At 46.9% G+C, this 18,816-nt stretch overlaps 1 protein-coding gene across 3 annotated transcripts in view; it reads left to right on the top strand.

The window, feature by feature from the left end:
- Window positions 1-7,665: 7,665 nt before the first annotated feature.
- PAH (phenylalanine hydroxylase) overlaps window positions 7,666-18,816 on the top strand; it is a 41,629-nt gene continuing 30,478 nt past the window's right edge. The window contains exons 1-3 of one of the 3 annotated variants that reach the window (XM_054803333.1): window positions 7,666-7,683; window positions 8,043-8,169; window positions 12,212-12,319. In XM_054803333.1, coding sequence (XP_054659308.1) covers window positions 8,128-8,169; window positions 12,212-12,319 — 150 coding nt within the window. In that variant the 5' untranslated portion in view covers window positions 7,666-7,683; window positions 8,043-8,127. The other 2 variants (XM_054803314.1, XM_054803323.1) reach the window with 2 other exon arrangements.

Below are 18,816 nucleotides of genomic sequence, written 5' to 3' on the forward strand. Positions count from 1 at the left end.
CCGGGAAGGGAAACTTCTCCGTGCGCGGGGAACCGCGAAAGAGCGGTTTTGTCCCTGTCCCTGGGAAGCACCGGGATGCCCGGTACCGCTTCCTTCGCACACCAAGTGCCGCGGGCCTGAGTCTCCCGAGTGTCCGCGACGCGTCGCCCGGGAAGGCGGGGGGGGGAGGCTGCTCCCCTCACAGCGGCGGGAGCGGCGTGTGCTCGGCGCTGCACGCGCCCCGCGAGCGGCCTGATGGCTCTATTAGCTTGCGACAACGGCGGGTGAACCGGTGCGGTGTTACGAGGAGTGCTGCTCACAGCAGCAGCGTGCATAGCTTCGGGAGAAGTCACCTTGAGTTACCCCCTTGAAATTCTCAGTGCCAAGGGGCGAGCCTGCCTGGAGAGAAAGGACAACACCCCCCACCCCCCCCACCCCCCAGCCTTAGGTGCATCCAAAGTGGATGGTACCTGCAAAGTCTGAGTGCCGCAGCACTGCCACTGCCACGGGAGGAGAAGGTTTGTCTTGAAGGACAGCGTAACGTCTGGGTGTGCTAAGCAGAGCAGGCAGAAGTGGAATCAGCGCTCCCGTTGCTGCCAGAGCCCATTTTCCAGGTCACACTGTCTGCTTGCTGGTCCTGGGGAGCTCTCTGAGCCCCTGCTGCCTTCTGTGGCACCTTGCAAAGTGGGAACAGGTCACAACCTTTCCCAGCTGGCCATGGCATTTGCTTGTAACTGGGGAGTCAGAATGGGCCTGGCCTATGCAGAAATTACTCTTGCTGTCAGGTGAAGTCTTGCTTGTGACTCAGGGCCACATGTGGAAAAGCAGTGCTGAGGTGCTGAGAGTTTGAGGCTGCCATGACTCGGTGGTCACACCGACCCTTGGGGCGCTGGGGGTGTGGGCAACCTGGGAGACATGGCCAGGCTCAGCACTGGGGCATGCTGGTGGCCCTGCTGTTGGCACGAGCAGCAGTGAGGACCTTCTCTCTCTGCCCTCCTGCCTTTCACTTACCCACGTATCTGTGCAAGCTTTAACAGATTTTCTGCCTTCAGCTCTGTCTTATCTCCACCTCTCTCTGCACCTCTCCACTCTGAAAACTCGGAGGTGTGCGCTCTCTAGCCCCCTAAAAAAAAGCAGAGCAATGGTATGACAGCCTTGCCATAGGTGAGATTATGGCTCTTAGGAAGTCCCTGGCAAGTGGCTTTCATCACTGGTGCTCACACCAGCCATAAAGCATGGAAGGAGAGGACCTGCATAGTCCCTGTTCAGGTTTCAGTGGAAATGAGTGCAAAAAATAAGCCCTGCTCTGCTGCTGGCCTCAATTACAGCAGCCTGGAGCTGTAGAGATCATTTCTTCTCATATGCTACTGCATCTCTGACCCTGGCTGGGCATGCGAGTGTAAACAGTGATAAGCAGCAACGTTGTATGGCAGAACCTTAAGGTGCACCTGCTAACCAGCCTTTTAGTAATTTTTAACGTGGCAGCTTTTACTGCACCTGCATGATGAAAAAGGTGAAATAATTCTGTCTGGTCTAACCTCTACCATATTTCTTTCAGGGCCCTCTTCACTGGTCACTGAGTTTCTGATTTTTAGCCTACTGTCTCATTGCATGTGAAGCATATTAAATGATTTTATTCTCTCTTGGGCAGGACAGCCAGAGCTAAGCAGGATAAAAAAATTTGTACAGGCAGCTCTCCCTCTTCAGTTCCAAGTCTTCTGGATGGTTTGTTCGACATCCCTTGTCTGACATCAGAATTCTCTGCACTGGAAATAGTTGTTGCATCATCAGCTCCATGTTGTGACATCACTGGAGTGAGAGAACAGTACTGAACCAGCCCTGCAATTTGCATCCCAGTGCTTTGGGAAGCAGCAACAGAAATATCAAAATCATTGCAGCCCTGTAAACTGTATACATATTTAAACAGAGTAACTCTTCTGGAGCAGCCCACTACCAGAACTGGTGTGGAAACACCATGTAGGGAAATTCCTGCCTTTTTTTTCCCCCGAAATGGCAGAATGAGAGCGGCATTTCTGGGTCCCTCCTTCTCGAGTCTCAGAGGGCTCTTAAAAAGGCAAAAGACGTGAAGCTCAGAGGTCACCGAGTGTAACTCGCATGTAATTTTCCTCCGTGGCTCTGTCCCCGCAGGGCTCCCCTGACTCTGGGGCCGGAGGGGTGAGGAGGGGGAGCAGAGCCTTTTCCGCCCTTTGCCCAGCACGGCCCTCGCCATCCGCTACCGCCGGGGAACAAACTCACCCCTCACGTTGTCCGAAGTAAGGACAATCTTGCCAGCTCCCCTCTCTGCTCACTGTGCAGAGTAAGGGGTCTGGGGCTGCCAGATTTATAGATAATAAATAATGTTTCAAGGTTCCCTTGCCTCCACCCACTTGTATGCACAGTCCTGCACCTGCACTTTGAAATTCTTAATTCTAACATAATGATAAATAGACCTTGCCCTTTTCATTGGGCTTTTTTTTCCCCTCCCCCCCCCCTTTTTTTAATCTTGAACTGTCATTATTTTATAGCGGCTTTTTGTGTGCCTAAATTGTAGCCACACTCATGAGGTCTTTTGAAGTCCTCGCTTTTTTTTTTTTTTTAAACTTTGGTATGCCGGTGGTGTTTTTTTTCGCCCCTTTTCTTTTTTAAAGGCCATTTACGTTATGATTAAATGCCGTCTTGGAAAAGCAGAACGAAAGTCGTTAATCTATATAGATCTTCAAAGAATCGATACATTCGGGACTTCTGTAGGATTTGTTACACTCCATTTTGTTACAGTAGGCAGCTCGTCTGGATTTGGGCACATGTGTTTCTCTCCCTCCCCTCGCCCTCCCCCTCCCCTTTCCAGCTTCCCCCCCAAGAGTGAAAATAAAGTAAAAGGTCTTTCATGGTAAACAAAACCAGCTTATTCTCCACATAGAACACATGAATAGCTGGAAAAAAAACTTACAATAAATGGTGCATTTTTTTCTCTGCTGGGTATAGCATTCAAGATCAGTCCAGTATTCAAGAAGCAGTCCATTTTTTGCTCAGCAAGAGAGTTTAGAAAAGAAGCGTGGGGTCTATTCAAGGATCTTTTCCCCCTTCACAATTGCTGGGCTTTATGAAACCTATCTTCCATGCCTTGTCAGAGTATTTCTGGGGACCAATTAGTGCTTTGTTGCAAGGCTTCTTTGCTGAATCTTTGAGCAGCAAGAAAAAGCTCTCTTGAGTCTCCCCTTATTTTGACTATTTCAGTCATTACTCAGTGTAATAATTAATATGACAACTGGACGCTGAAGTTTGTATAGAAACACCTCGGCTGCAGGAGTGAGCGTGCAGTGGGTGGTAACAAGCTACAGATCAGACCGAGAAGCCACACACACAAGGAAGGAAAAAAAAAAAAAAAAAAAAAAAAGAGGGAGAGAGAATAATGAATGAAAAGAAAGAGAGAAAGAATAAAGATAAATAAATAGTTGGCGCAACCTGAAGAAACATAATACAGACTTGGAAGTAGGAAAAAAAAAAAAAGGCAATTAGGAGGGAGGGGAGGGCGACCCCAGAGAGGTAAACTTATTTTGAAACAGTTTCTATGTGAATATAATTTTCAAAACTTTGCTACTTTCAGAAGGCAGGAAAGCGAATTCTCCTTGACGACTAGTTCCTTCGGGTAAGTAATTTTCAAGGAGCATCTGCCGACACTTTTCCATACTTGATGAACTTTAAGGTCTCTTCCTAAGCGTCCCTTCACAGAAAGGAGGACTTTGAGCATTAAACCGTGTTCGTGAGTAATTGTTGCCCTTCCTGCCCCGGGCGGACAGAGGCTAGTCCTCGGGATAGCGAGTTGTACGAATTTCTTAGTGTTGTATCGTCTACCAGAGGAATAAAGTCTGTGACCCAAATGAAGAATTAAAAATGACGTTTGACCAGGGACACTGCTGAATTCTTCTCGAGAGGCGTCTTGGGATGAACACTCATCCCTTTGCAGACATTTCTTGGGCTGCCAATTAGGGCATAATAAATAATTAGAGGTTTTAAGCATATTAGATACAGCTCATGCTAATGAGCTACATCAGGTCTTGTGCTAACCTGAAGTGACAGTTTGCATATAGGGCTGCAAAAAAAAAAAAAAAAAAAAAAGCAGCCGCGACAGTGGCCCCCACCCCCCGGGCTCAGTCCCGGCCCGCTCGCCCCTCCGCCGCCCCCGCGGGTCCCGCCGGGCGCTGCCGCCCGCCGACGCCGGGGTGCGGGGTGTCCCCGGCCCTCCGCGCCCGCGGAGCGGGTCCTTCGCCGGGTGGCCCCATTGTGCGGCCACGCGTCCCGCGTCCATCACAGCCCCGGGGGATAAATCACACCGGGCTGCCCCCCCGCCTCCTCCCATCGCCACTTTTTGGAGAGCTAAATTTCGGAAGCTGGGGGGGGTGTTTTTCCCGGCGCCTCCGCGGTGGTAGTCCCCTGGAAGGAGGGGTGGGAGGGGGGTTTGGGTGATGCCTGCAGTAGCCTGGGAGGCGGACCCCCCCCATCCCCGGGGGCAGGCGACGGGGAGAGCCGGGTGTCCGTCACCGGCCCCCGCCCCCCCTCCCCGCTCCCCCTGCCCGCTCCCCCTCCCCGCTCCCGGCTTCGGCGGCCGCTGCCGTGAGGACACAGTGCCACCTCCCGGCCACGCCGCGCTCCGGAGGGAGTAGGACGGGGAAAACTCGTCTGGGAAGGGGATGGGTGCTGCCAAAAAACATTTAGCAGCGGGCTGCAGGAGATGTCGGGGAGCCCGGCTCTGCAAGGATGGGGGATGTGGTGGAAGGTTTTGCAACCGCAATGTAGACTGGGGTGCGAGGAACAGCAGCCTGGCTGGCATGTAGTGGAGAGCTGCAGCACCCAGAGACCTCTGGTACGTGCATGTACAGTATCGATAAAGGGGGACCCTCCCTGCTCCTTGCCATCACACCCCTCTCCCCTCCCCCGAGATACTCACTGAATCCTCATTTGGGAATTTTTCAGGAGCTTCTGATTCTACTAGTAAAGCTTCTGTCCATTGCTCACTTCTCCCTCAAACTGACTGGGACATCCTGAAGCAGCAGGGCAGGCAGGGAGCTGCAGGCCAAGGATAGTCCCAGTGTCCGTACACAGGAAGGGACATCCCTGCCCAAACTAGAAAACACACAGCTCTGGGGAAGACGTCACTCTGCAAATACTGGCTAAAGGCAGAGGCGGGAAAGAGCAGTCTGAAAAGCAGCCAAAGTCTGTGGCCCTTTGAACTCGCATCATGCCGGCCAGGGGAACCAGCCAAATTTCAGTGCAAAGAGCCTTCTTAGTTGTGGCTGAGCAGCACAGACAGGAATGGATCTGTGTGGTGCGTGTGCGTGCATGTCTGTGTGCGTGTCTCTAGAAAGTGTGTGTTTCCGAGGACGAAAAGTTGTTTTTAGATGGAGGCGATGTGGGACATCAGTCCATAGCTGCATATGATTGAAAGGAGTGGGGTTGCACAGTGCTGCAACAAGAGCCCGGAGCAGGACTCATAGACCCAAAGCTCAAGTGCTCACCCTGGGGCTGGGGAACCAGACACACGGGGCAACTTGAAACCCAAGTGGGAAATCCCAGTTAGCAATGTCACTGCACGGGGATGGACCCGTGCTTGGTATGCTGAACTAGTAGTTCAAAGAAGACAGGCAAGCTCAGGCAATTTGGATTCTGAAATTCTCCAGGGTAAACAGTACTGATGCAATTGTGTGTTCATACCATAATGACACTGGACAGACACACACAGAGCTTTGCTCCAGAACAAGATAATTTGGGAATTCCTCCTGGCAAGAAGGAGCTTTGCTTCCCCCAGTCAGTGCCTTTTTGCTACCAGGCAACCTCTGACAGTCCAGGCTGATGAAACAGTGAACTGGTGGCAATACACTGGTGATATTATTATGATTATTTAGCAATAAGAGTAAGAGATAAGCTTGCAACATAAATAGAAAAAACAAGGGGTAGGAGGAGTCAAAAATAATTACGAGGCTTGAGCAGTATTTTGCATACCCAATATTTCACTTTGCCTTGCCATTACTGTCAGGGTAGAGTGAACAGAGGGTGTAATATGTAAGAAAAGGAGAGGAAGGGATGGAAGAAAGGGAAAAAAAAGACTAAATGCATGTAAAAGCCACAGAGAAGGAAAAGAAATAGATCAAAGATTAGTGAAAAGAGAAGGAAAAAAGAGAGAAAGAGGAAGGCACAAACAAATGACAGAAAAAAATAGTTTATGACTTTGGATGCCATAGTTATTTTGGCCAGCCGTAGGACATGTGTTTAAGTTTTTTAAAATCTAGTTGAAAAATATGCCAGGTAGCGAGGCACGGTGTGTGGGGAAAGTAAACAAGACCAGCTGCTGGAGGTTGTCTTGTCCTGCACAGGGACTACTACAATCAGTGTTGTCACCATCCTCATCTCACTGTTTTCTTTTTTTGCAAGGTGGCCTTCAATATCCCTATCATGCATAGGACTGTGCCTGGTGCTGCATAAACACAGGACACAAAATACTGTCTCCCATAGTGAACCTAATTGGCTGAGCAGTTCAAAAATAGTAGTTTTTATACTGCTGGCAATTACCAAGGTTAACCTCCCTTTCCCCTACTGCCCCATCTCTCCTTGCCCCAACCTGCTGCCATGATGTCAGCAGGGACCAGTGTGTTATGTGTGTATCACATCTGGGTGCCTGCCTTGACCTGTCAGCTCACACCGCAGGCTTGCTGCTCGCTTCAGAAAATAACTTTCTACTCCTGCATGTAGCCTTAGGATGCACAAACAAGCAGCTGTTCTGAAAAAGGTATGTATTCACATCCAAAGCACTGAGCTACTTCAGATGCACATTATACAGTCAATAATTTTAGTGGACTGGATTCTGACTCCATAGTCATGGAGCTCCACATGGGTTTGGACTGAGATCCCTGAAAGTGTTTTCCTACTGTGAGGCTGATCAGATTTAACAGCTCTTGGATTTTGTAAGTACAACTAATTCACGGTAAGTCTTTATTAGTACTCACCAATCTGAGTTGTCTCTGGTGCATACAGTAGAGTTTCCCTCAAGGCTAAAAAAACTGTAAAGAGATAATTCCTCTATTTCACTGAAGTATAGCAAGATTACCTACCTTGACATAGCTTGTCTCAGTACAGATTTTATCCTTCCGTATAACAAGACAGATACTTGATCAGCTGTTCCCCTGCCCTCTGGTATTGGGCTACAGTGTTCCCTCAACCCTTTTGGTGACTCTTCCTAAATCTGAAATAATTCACGCACCCCCACCCCGTTCCCCTTGTAGCTCTCCACAGCTGACACTATATGCAAATACACATATATCTTCCGCAGTTCTTCTGCATCCTCCTGCCCTTTAGCTCTGACCTACTCTTCCCTGCTCCTTTTCTTCCTTTACCTTCTTCCCTTTCTCCATGTCCAGACTCATATCACAGTGTGAGGTTCACGCAGCTAACTTGTGTTTCACACTTCCTTTGCACTGGATATCTCTCTCCAATGTCCGGTGCGTGTAGCGATGTCTCCTGCTCTTTGACCTCTTGGATGCAGCCCAAAAGGTCCTACTAAAGGACAAATCCCCCTGCTGCTGTGCTGTACCACAGCCCTCCCTGGACACATGTCTGTCATCCAAAGAGCAGATCCTGGAGAACATCTGATCTCCGGTCACGTGGAGTGAGCCCTGATGGGAAACCCACCTGAAGCTGAACACACATGCAGTGGTGGGAATGGACAGGGAGGGAAGGCTGAACCGAAGATAACATGTTGACATGCAAAAATGAAAACAGCAGCTGATGTTGATCCGGAGGAGGAAGGCTGTTAATTCAAAGCATGCTGCTCGTCCACATTGGGCGCAGATAGAAACAATATGCTGGAGAACCGCTATGTGCTGGGGTGGGACTCGCAGGGGCCAGACGGTGTGGAGTGGCTTGTCCATGTGCCAGGGGTGGTGGGGGGGTGGAGGGCGTGTAGGGATAACGCCCCCTTGGCACCGTGTCCAGGGGAGGGAGCTGGGGAAGGGGCGGGGGGGGGAAGGGGATGGCTTTGCCTCACTTGCTTCACTTTAAATACCTTTGCACAGAGCTCTGGCCACTGTAGTACGGTCTGAAGGCTTCACCTGCAGTGGCAAAGGGGTCTCCCTGCGTGGGCATCGCTGCCTCGACAACATGGATGCACAGCACTGCAAGATGAATGGTGATGCTTTCCAGGTAAGCAATGGGCTCTGTGTGCCCGCTCTTTGCATGGGGGGCTGTAGCTGCCTCCCTCCTGCCCTCCTGTGCTTGCAAATCTTGTTCCCCGCTCTCTGAGAGGCAGTCTGACCTGAGACAGGAGGAAACAACGCGCCTGTCTCGATGTTTTGCAGTGCCTGGTTGCAACTGTTCTCCCTTTTGGCAGCCGGCATACTTGTCTGTCGTAATTGTGCTCGCAGAAGTGCAGTGAGAACAAAAATGAACGTTGCAACAGTATCCTTGCATATATGGCAAATAGAAGAAGCAGAAAAGTCAAGCAGCTAGTTAGAGGTCTTAGACCTGTGTGATGAAAAGAAGCTGTTTTCTTCTGTTAAAGGAAAGCAGCTGAAGTTACATGATCTTCTGGTGGAGCGATGTGTTAAATTTTGGAACTCTGACATCCCCTTTTTTTAATGTTTACTGACTTTGAACCCTTTGCTTTTGAAAATACAGGAAAGTCCTGAAGCCCATGCCTTTCGATAACAGGCACTATAGCTTCTGCAGGGGCAAGTGACGTACCCTGAGGCCAGCATGGTTAATTATTAGGACCAAATTCTGTGTGCATGTGTCCTCTGCAATGCTGCTGAACCCACCAGAGGCAAGCTGCAGAAGATGTGCAAAAAAAGGGCTTCAGTTTCTACAAGCCTTTTTAAGAGTGGAGAAGCCAAGAAAGCCTTGTTTCCTACTGCTTTGTGTGCTGAGGCTGAACTCCCACAACAATTCGCTAGGGTCTCACCTTGCTACTTTTCCAAGTTGTGTAATTGCTTGGTCCCAATGAGATCTGTGGGACCTGAGCATCTAAATGCTTTGAGAAATCTGACTTGGAAACTAGTTCTATTTTCAGAAATTAGGAATCCTGTTTCCTTTGAAATATTTTTTCCCCATTTTATTTTTTATTATTTTGTATATTTAGTAAGTCTGGAATTTACAAAACAGAAGTGAAAGTTTTCTGTCACTGAAACTGTAAGCAAAACTTCCTCTGGCTTTAACAGTGTTGAAATTCACTCTGAAGGGCTTTATCTAACCAGCTCAGAGATTGAGCAGAAGGCTGACAGGTCTGCGTTACCGACCTCCAATACTGCCGCATGTGTCAGGAAGGCAATATCAACATATGTGTGAAGTGGTTAACTAAAAATGCGGATTTGCATTGTGCTCAGGTAAACCCATCCTCTCATCTACACATCACCTATCTTTGAGATTGTACTAGGTCCAGGAATGGATGCTCATGTTCCCCAACTGTTTCTTATTTTACTTTCTGAAAAAAGGTGCTAGAAGAAAATTAGAGCTTAATTTATTCCACGCTACATTTATAAATCACATACGCACATTGTATAGACAATATTTCAATGACAATTAAATGATTTATTCAACTTTTAATCATAATCACAGTAGTAACAGAACAGTAGAACTGTCCCAAAGTTGCAATTCTTCTCAATATAAGAGGTCGAAACCTAAGAAATTTGAATCAGAATTGATAATGGATAAACTGTGATCAACAGTTAAAACTATGCATAGGTACTACAAAAAGCACGTGCGTATGTTGATGTGTATTACCTCCAGTGGATATGTTGATGTGTATTGTCTCCAGTGTGTATTGATCTATATCACATTCCTATATATCGATAAGACCTGGGTATCAGGAAAACAATCATTTTACGCTTCTTCCCTCTTGCAATGAAAGCTGTCATCTCTGTCGGCATGAACAAACTTTTGCACAAAGACCTTCCAGGGAAATGAGTGCATATGCAGATTTGCGTAAGTTAAGCAAGTGTCACCTTCTTTGCAGGATTAGTGCCTACTCCTTACTGCAACCGGTCCTACTTTTAAGCACTAACATAAATCAATTTACAAGAGCAGCAAAATGAGTGAGGACAGCTTGAAAGTGGCTGATCTCATCACATCAAGGCTAGTGACCAATGAGAATCTATCTGAGTTGGAAAGAAGGTTTTTAAGGCATTTTTGGACAATCTTATGTTATAAAGAGCTCAATTAAAATCAAAATTACCTTGCAGGACTTGAACCTTGAACCTGCCATGGAAGTTGATCCTCACAGCATGTCTTGGCAGGAGTATTTTAAATACGCAACTGCATGGCTTCTAAAACAGTTCTGGTGCAGACCATGAAACCCAAATTCTTGGTCCAGAACAGCAAAGCCACGCAGGGATGATATTTCAGATGGTGGTTTTGGTGACACTAACAATCACAACATTTCCAGACTGCTGACGTTTGGGTTGCCTTTTGACTGACTCCTGTCATTGTGTCCCCTCGTGGTTGCTCCAGGTGTCGATGGGTTTCATTAGCCAGCTGCCACGCCACTCCTGACTGCTCTTCCTCTTGGTGCCCACCAGCTAAGAGCTTGGCCAGCTCCCTGGCTGGCTGAGGACCCAGGAAACACAGACATGCAGTGGGAAGTGTCACAGTTGAGCAGGTGACAGTCTTCCCTCTGATGCATAAACCCAGTATTTCTACTACAGCTCCCACTAGAGGTTCCCCATAATGATGGAAAACATTTGGATGCTCTTTGCAACCTTTGGAAACAAAGCCAGGTAGAAAAATCTGTTGCCAGTCTCTGGCAATGAATTCTCAAGTTAGCAGCAGCCTCAGAGACAGCCTGAAGAATCAGCAATTATTTACTTTACAAAAGAAAGTAGTTCCTTATAACACTGCCTCGGAAAATGTAGTCCCACCAAGAAGTTTATGGCTTCAGGACAGCCAGATTTGATTATTAATTTGTCTGCTATAAAGACTGTCTTTTCTAAGGACAATATTTGTGAACTGAGACTCTTTATATTTTATATGCAAATTAAGCAATACTATAATGATGACAAGCTCTGACCGAAAATACAGATCTTCACAAAGAAAAATTGAATGGATACCTGGAGTCAAGTTTTGGCCCAGGACTTGTTACATCAGGATCCTTCTGTGTTGCAGATGTCTGGTGTGACCTTTGAAGTATCAACCAAGGGCAATTTGCCCAAGGCCAATAGATGTTTAAAAAAACCCCAACAAATAAGGCACTAATGTGACTTCCAAAAGTTTGTGATAGTTGTGCATAAAATTTACTCTGACTTCAGAAAAATTGATTCTGGAAATCTCAGCAGGCATTTACCTGCCATATCAGGTACCCAGATAATTTTGAAAATCTGGCCCCACTCCAGGACTCAGTTTCCTGCTTCTGAAGTGGTGAAATAGCTCTTGCCCACTTAACAGGGCTTTTGTGAAAAGAAACACATGTACTGAGACATACTAAGATATTTTGGTAATGAGAACTATGTAAATAATTAAAATAAATGTTCTCCTTGGTTGGGAATACTGGAAATTGCCTTTTGGAATTTGCAGAGCAGAAAATCATTAAAAGAAAGGGAATAAACATAAATGAAAACATGTCTTGCCCTAACTGAGTCTTTACTCACTGTGGGATTTTGGGAAGATAAACGTTTGCTTCAACATTTTTCCTTTTTGTTGTTGTTGTTCTTATTGCTATTTGTTTTTTTAAACCACCTTCCATATCCCTCTTGTGAATACCACCTCTCCTGGGGCTACCTGGAAGGTACAAGCAGAGCTGAGGGAAACAGATCATGGCCTGCATCTCTGCACGGAGCTCATCGACGTTGCTCTGCTTAATCCTGAGTGTTGATGAAAAGAAAGCCTGAGGGAAGGTCTTTGCACTGGAGCTGAAACCAAAGTGCAGTAACGCTTCCAGTCATCCCTGAGCTCGATACACTTGAGAGGTGAAGCAAGGCAGACATGATATTAGACTATTTTCACATCCTTTTTGACTACTTCGCTCCCACATGGGCCCTAGTTTGAGAGGAGGGATTTGTGTCTTTACCGTCATAAATCAGAGCATCGCCAGAGCTGCTCTACTTCTGGCAGCAACAGTTGTCTTGATTTCCACTTAAAGCAACTTTATACTCTCTTTACATTGCTGATGCTGTGCGAAAGGGAAATGGAGCAAAGCAAAACTGAGTCCTAGGGTGAATGTAAATAATTTTTGTTGGTTTGTTTTCTTTTCTTTCAGGAATCTATGTACATTGAAGAGTCCTCAAATAAAAATGGTGTGATTTCTTTGATTTTCTCTCTGAAAGAAGAAGTTGGAGCATTGGCCAAAGTTCTGCGTACATTTGAGGTAAATATTTTCCTTCAGGAGACCTGAGCAGAGCTTGACATTTTTGGATTGCAGCAACATTTGCTCAGGGTATTTGTGGTCATGTTTGTGATTTCATTTCATTGCCGTAATGGGGGAAAGCACCACATGTTTCTTTTCTGGGGTGAAAATCCCTTAAAGTCTTGGAGCAGAAGTAGCCTTTTTAAGTTAAAATTTGATTTCTGAGTATGTATATGCACATACACATGCATATGCACATGCACATGCATATGTATATGTATATGTATAGAAAGGCAAATATAACCTGCATGTGAGCTGTGTGACTCATAGTGCACATGTTGCGTGAAATATTTCTACTGGAGGCAGCTACTGTCCTCTTAGCCCTTGTTCACCTCCGTAAATCTAATATAAACAAGCCCACCATCTCCCACTAGTGGTAATTCTACAGAGGAGGTAGAGAGTACCTACAAAACAGCATCAAAATTACAGCACTTTGCTTACACCAAAGGGACTCTGCAACTTGTACTGACTGATTTGGCAAGTTTTGGGGAAATAAGGAACCATTTACCTTTCAGGACATTGTGTGCCTATTTATTCTTACAGAAATATTTCCCAGATGTCATGGATGCTTGTTAAAAAGCACAAAATCCTTGCAATTCAGGATGGATATGTTGCAACACACATAGCTGTGTGCTCTGTGCTCCCGAGTTAATACACTGTTATGTTGGGTTTGTGACTTCTTTTTTTTTAGAACATCATCATGTAACAGTTGTACCTGAAAGTAGCTATTTCTATATAACCCTGTAAAAAGTTGTGGCCTGCATACTTTCCTCTCGTAAACTGAATTGACTAGGAAATTAAAGGTTTGTGTGGTATTAGTACAAATGAAAAATAATGATGAGTGATGGTTTTCCCTAGTGACCCTGATGGCAGCTGAGGGGATGGGGCTCAGCTAAAGATGTCTGCACTGGTGGCTGGGTGGTTTTCCATCCCAACAAAGTCAATTCTTTCTGTGCAAACTTGCAGTCTCCTCCAGCACCAAGGCTTGACAAGAGACCTGGCATAGGCGCTCTTATCTCAGTTTTGCATGCTGTTGGCAATGTAGTAGGGAAACGGATGGGTGGCTGGAGGAAAGGGATTTAATGGTACAAGCCTGACCTGCACCTTCAGCTCCTCAGGGCTGTCATTAGCGAATTCATGAGCATTGGGGTGTGTGAACCAGAGCAGCCCTTGGGCTGTTCTAACTCAAAGGACCTCACCCTGTGTGCAGTGGTGTAAGACTCATGCACGTGCATGGCTGAGGTAAACACCACCCTTCCCACCGGGGCCACAACCATGGTGCCTCAGAGACACAGACTTTGTGCTCAGTGACATGTGCAACAGAGACGGGGAAGGTGGTGATACGCAGGTGAAGGGTGGGGGCAAGGAGGAAGACCTCAGGAGGATGTTTTCCTCTTGAACCTTTTCCCTGCTTAATATAATCAGCTGTGAAATGCAGGTTAGCTCCAGGAGTTAGTTCAGATTGTTTGTCGTCTCTCTGGGCAGCGAGACCCCTCGCCTTGTCCCCAGGGTTTCTGTCTCCAGCTCTGTGCTGACCTGGGGAAAAGCAGTGGGTTTGTCTCAGAGGGGTGGCACAGGGACGAGATGTGGGGATGGCTGCTCTGGTTGTTGCTCTCTCATGCAACCACATGAAGTAGGAAAAAGGAAAACACAAAAGCCACAAAATATGATGAGACTGTTCCCTGGAACAGATGCAGCACTGCAGCTGTTGACCCCCATGGAGGGCCAGACCTTGCACAGCCGCTCATGCTGATGGCCGTGTGTGGCATGTTCAGAGCCTCTCTGATCCTTGCTGAGGCTGGGGGCTGCCCAGGCTGCCGGGGTCTCTCTGGGCATTTGTGTGGGAACTTAGGCGGAGAGGACAGCTCAACCCTCTCTTCTTCCCAGCTCATGCTTGGGATTGATTAAGGGACAGTGCCTCCAGCACTGGCTCTGAGGATTTTCCTCTTCTCTAGCCAACCTATAAATTTACTCTGGGACAAGAAGAGGGGGGGAGGAGGATTAAGAAAGCTGTAAATATGAAAGTCTTGAAAATAAATCCTCTCTTAAGACAGGGAAGAAAGCGTGGAAGCAAGATCCAGACTGAGACACAGGGAACTGAGTGGATGCCTAAAGAAAGGAGAGGTCTTGTGGTGCCATCAGCAACTAGGCTGCCTTTCTGTAAAGGAGGTGTCTGTGTGGACCTCGGGAGCTTCATCTCCTCCTTGGTTTAAGAGCTGGAGAAAAAAATTCTGTTACTGTGGGAGGGCTGTTCAGTCACTCTTGTGTCCCTGCCCAGGATGCAGGAGCAGCTCCTCACTCCCAGGTTCACATCCAGCCCATGCCCTATTTTTGTGCTGGGGTGAAACTTGGCCAGGCATTAACCCCCACCACAGCTTGATCTCCAGAGGGAGCAAGAGCCCAAAGGGAGCTGCGCTGTGCTCCAGTCCTGCCCTGCACATGGATAACAGGGGGTCCAGGACTGCTGGCTCATGAAGCACCACGGCTGCTCCCCAGTCCAGACATAACCTGTACTTGCCCAGGAGGCAAATTTCCCAGGGAAGGAAGTAGTGTCCAAACACAGCCCAGAGGAACTGGGCAAGCCCTCGCCATGGGCCAGGATGGACTGAAGGTAGGGGAGCCTCCTATCCCAGGTAGGTGAAGGAACAAGGCCAGTGGCTACAGAGAGAGCTCTCACGGCACAGAATCACATCTTGTAACCGAGACACCAAATTTAAGAGAATTTCATTGTGTTTTGGGGAAACATTAATGTTTGTCCTATGCAAACATCCCTCAGAGTTGCTCATGCAGTTGACAGAGTGCTGCTTGCTCTCACGTTTGGTTTTTTTGCTCAAAGACCCAAACTCTTGGTTTCTGTTCAGGTCCCAGTTGCACACAAGTATGTGGCTACAGTGACAACTGTTGTTTTTCCTATATAGCTTGAAGGCTTTTTTTTCTGAGGAATCTCCTCTATGTACTCAGTTCCTTATGTCTGCTGGCTTTATGTGCCGAAATGTCCTTGATTATATCCACTTTTTTCTTATGTTTACTCTTGATTGATATTGTCTTTAATGCGTTTCAGTGTTGGGACAATGCACAGTGTCCCAAAAGAGCAAGCAGTCTGTATGGAAGAAGGGCTGGACCCTCAGAAGTACAGGCACATATTTAAAGAAAGACTATATGGCTTTTTAAGCTGAAAGCATTTCTGTCTTCAAAAGCAAACCAGACCATGTCTATGGATGTGTTCAGCAACCACTTTGGGTGGGAGGAAGGTCCTTTCCCAGTCTCACACAAAAAATAAGCAGCACTCAGGAAGACCACCCCCAAACACCAGAACTCAGAAGGCTCCTAAGCTCTTCTGACCCCTGGCTTGTGTCTCCCCTCTGTTTTGCAAATCCTTGCCTGGCTGTGTGAATCTGCCTCTCCTGGGCTGCTCTGTACCCAGGGTGCCCTATGCTGCTGTTGACAGTACAGTCCCTGCAGTCCCTTCTCCTCCTTCCTGCTGGACAGGCAGCGTCTGCAGGGCCAGACTCACCCATTTCATGTGCTGTAATGTAAAACCAGCTCAATCATGCCCAGCAATAAGCAGATTGTTAAAACTGAATCCACTTTGTTTCCACACTAGTTGCTCTGTGTGTATATTAGGATGTGGCAAAGATTCACCTTCTACTTATCAAACCCAACTATTTTGCACTTGAAAAGCCCATTTGTCCATAATCTTCATCTGTCCTAGTATGCATACAGCTTCCTTGTGGGTTCTGCTTGGGCAACAGCTCTGTCCTCATTGCAGGATTGAGGGTGGCTGTAGAGACACCATAAACCTGCTGGCAGAGTCTTTACACCAACTTCATTTTAACAGGACCCGCTGTACAATAAGAAGGCACTGCTTGGTGCAGCCATATGCTGTTTGTTTGTCCCTTGCTATTATAGACTATGACAGCTAGGGAGACAAAACTTGACTAAATACCTTAGTCTGAAACAGACTGTCACACAAACAAAATGGCATGCTTAAAATTAGGAAGACAGAATAGCCATTGTGGAGATATGTTTCTTTTTTGATTCACTGGACAAATCAAAAAGTTACAGAGTATAAGCACAGGTCAGAAAAAGACAGAAATCTTCCAAGTCTCTTATCAAAACTGAAAAAGTGAAGCAGAGCATTTTGGGTTAAACCAAATGTTACACTTGATGGGAATGTTTATTTTTCTCTGTAGTGATAAAAGCCTATTGAAATTGAGATCACTTTTTTAAACAACAACAAAGTTCATTATGAAAGAAAACAAGCGAAAAAGTTGTCTCCCCTCAAGGACTGGCATTTCCAAAGTTAAATCAATCATTAGAAAATATCAGAACTAAGCATTTCAATAGGCAAAAAAGATTGCCCTCAGTTTTAATTGAAATTTTTCCACATGAATTTGTGAATACATTAATCTCCTCTGAAGTTCTTTTCCTGTTGGATTTACAAGTAGTAGAAGACATGTCAGCTGCAGTGAGTGGCAAATATTGGGTTGGAATATATTACAAGTTTGCCTAACCCATTCTTGGAGAGGAGCCTTCCATCTTCTCTTCACTGACATGACCTTCCCAAATACAGAGCAGGACTTCAGTACAAGGTCCAGCCGTCAGTGGTGTTACTTACAGTGTGTAGGGCTCTAGCTCAAAAGCAGCCACACTGAGTTGCACCAAGTAGTACTGCTGCTCCTGGAGTAAGTTACTGCTCCGTGGGAGGACTGGATGAGAGTAACAGGCTGCACTAAATGAGACCCTGTGCTTTCAGAGCCAGCAAAGATGACTGTGCTTTTTTTTTCTGTCTAGGAGCTTAGTTTATTGAACAGAAAGTCCAAAGTGATTGTTATCTCTTTGTCCCTTGGGAAGGTATTGGCTCTGCAGTGTTCTGGGTTGTTTCCAAATCAGGAGAAGCGAACATGACCCCCTTGGGCCAGGGGGTGTGTTGGAGGTATCTGCAGTGATAGGTGAACAGGCCAGGCATGCCCCTCCCAAGAGACTTGTTTTTCATCACAGTATGCGTATGCACCGCTACAATCATTTTACTATACCTGAACTTAGTGGTCCAATCTGTGTCCTCAGTCCGAGCTCTCCTCTTTCCAGGACCAGGAGAGCAGGGCTCCTTGATCTGGTAAAACAACATGGGTTTCAAGAGAGGAGTGCCCTCTTGCTAGATGCTTGTGCAGTGCTGCATGTTCTCATGTCTGCTTTTTTGTTTGTCCCACTCTACGTGGTTTGTGGCTAGATTGTGCTGAACGCCTCATACCAAACTTTAGGGCTGGAGCACAAGTGCTGAGTGATGGGCACCAGGGGCTGCTCCAGGGCTGGCTGCCCTCTGGAGCTGTTTGCTGGCAGGGGCCACCTCTGGGTTCCTTTGTCTCTGGGAGCTTGTCATGCAAGCAATATCCTGGCGGATGTGAGGGAGAAGATGGGGAAGCACTGTCTTAGCTGAGAAGGTGGCTGAACCAGATGACTGCCTTTGTCTTCACTTTGGGAAACCGTGGCTGAAGGCATTGCTGTAATTTCCTAACTCCCCTGATCTGTGAAAATTAGGCATTGAGTTTCTACTGGTGCTTCTGAAAGCGTCCTCCTTCAGGAAGCCTTGAACTAGTCATGGCAAGGGTTAAAAGAACATGTCACTCTTTTTTGGTATCAGGGAAGTGGAAGTAAATCCTTGTTTTGGGAGAGTTCACCCAAGTTCTCCCTGAATGTTGATTAGTGACACTGTAGTGCTGTTGATGGTTCTTCATCTGGTAGCAATGTGGGGTCTCCTGATGAAGCCAAACTTACTTAATGACAACAGTCATGGAAGCAAGCTGCAGATGGACTTCACAGCTGTACTTAGTTTTAGCAACCATATACAGGAGCACTTAGTAATGCGTAACCAGAAGGACGTATGAACGCAGTAGCCCATAACATTCCCAGAAGGGATCCATCCCCACTGAAAGCTTCCCCATGTAGCTGTTAAAACACAACTTTTCTTTTCCAATGATCAGGCCATTAAACTCTCTGAGGGTGGGATGAAACTCTCTCGGCAGTGACCTCTGCAAGACTGCCAATGTAGTGTAACACCAGGTTGGTTTGATCCCGCTGGTGTGGGACAGCTATAGCCCGGGAGACGCTCGGTTGGGATGGCATAGCTAGAATAAGCTGGGGAAGGGACTGGAGCTGCTTCACGGCCCCTGAGAGGGAGCCAAGGCTGAGGTCCAGCACTGTGGGGTAAGGCAGGCAGGGAGATGGGCGATCTCCCCCTGAATCCACCATTGCCTCTGCTGTGAATTGATATGTCTATCGCTAAACCCTGTCATTCAAAAATCATGACTTACACAAAATGGACTTAGTTCTAACTTGATTTTTGAGCTCTGAGAACATGTCTTGGGACTTCTTTCTCTAATGGGGAGTGATAGAAATACAGTTAACTTGGATATTCAAATAACAAAAGCTGAGATATTTCACCCTCAGGAGTGGAGGTT

Source organism: Grus americana, chromosome 1, assembly GCF_028858705.1.
Source record: "Grus americana isolate bGruAme1 chromosome 1, bGruAme1.mat, whole genome shotgun sequence".
NCBI classification, from domain to species: Eukaryota; Metazoa; Chordata; class Aves; order Gruiformes; family Gruidae; genus Grus; species Grus americana.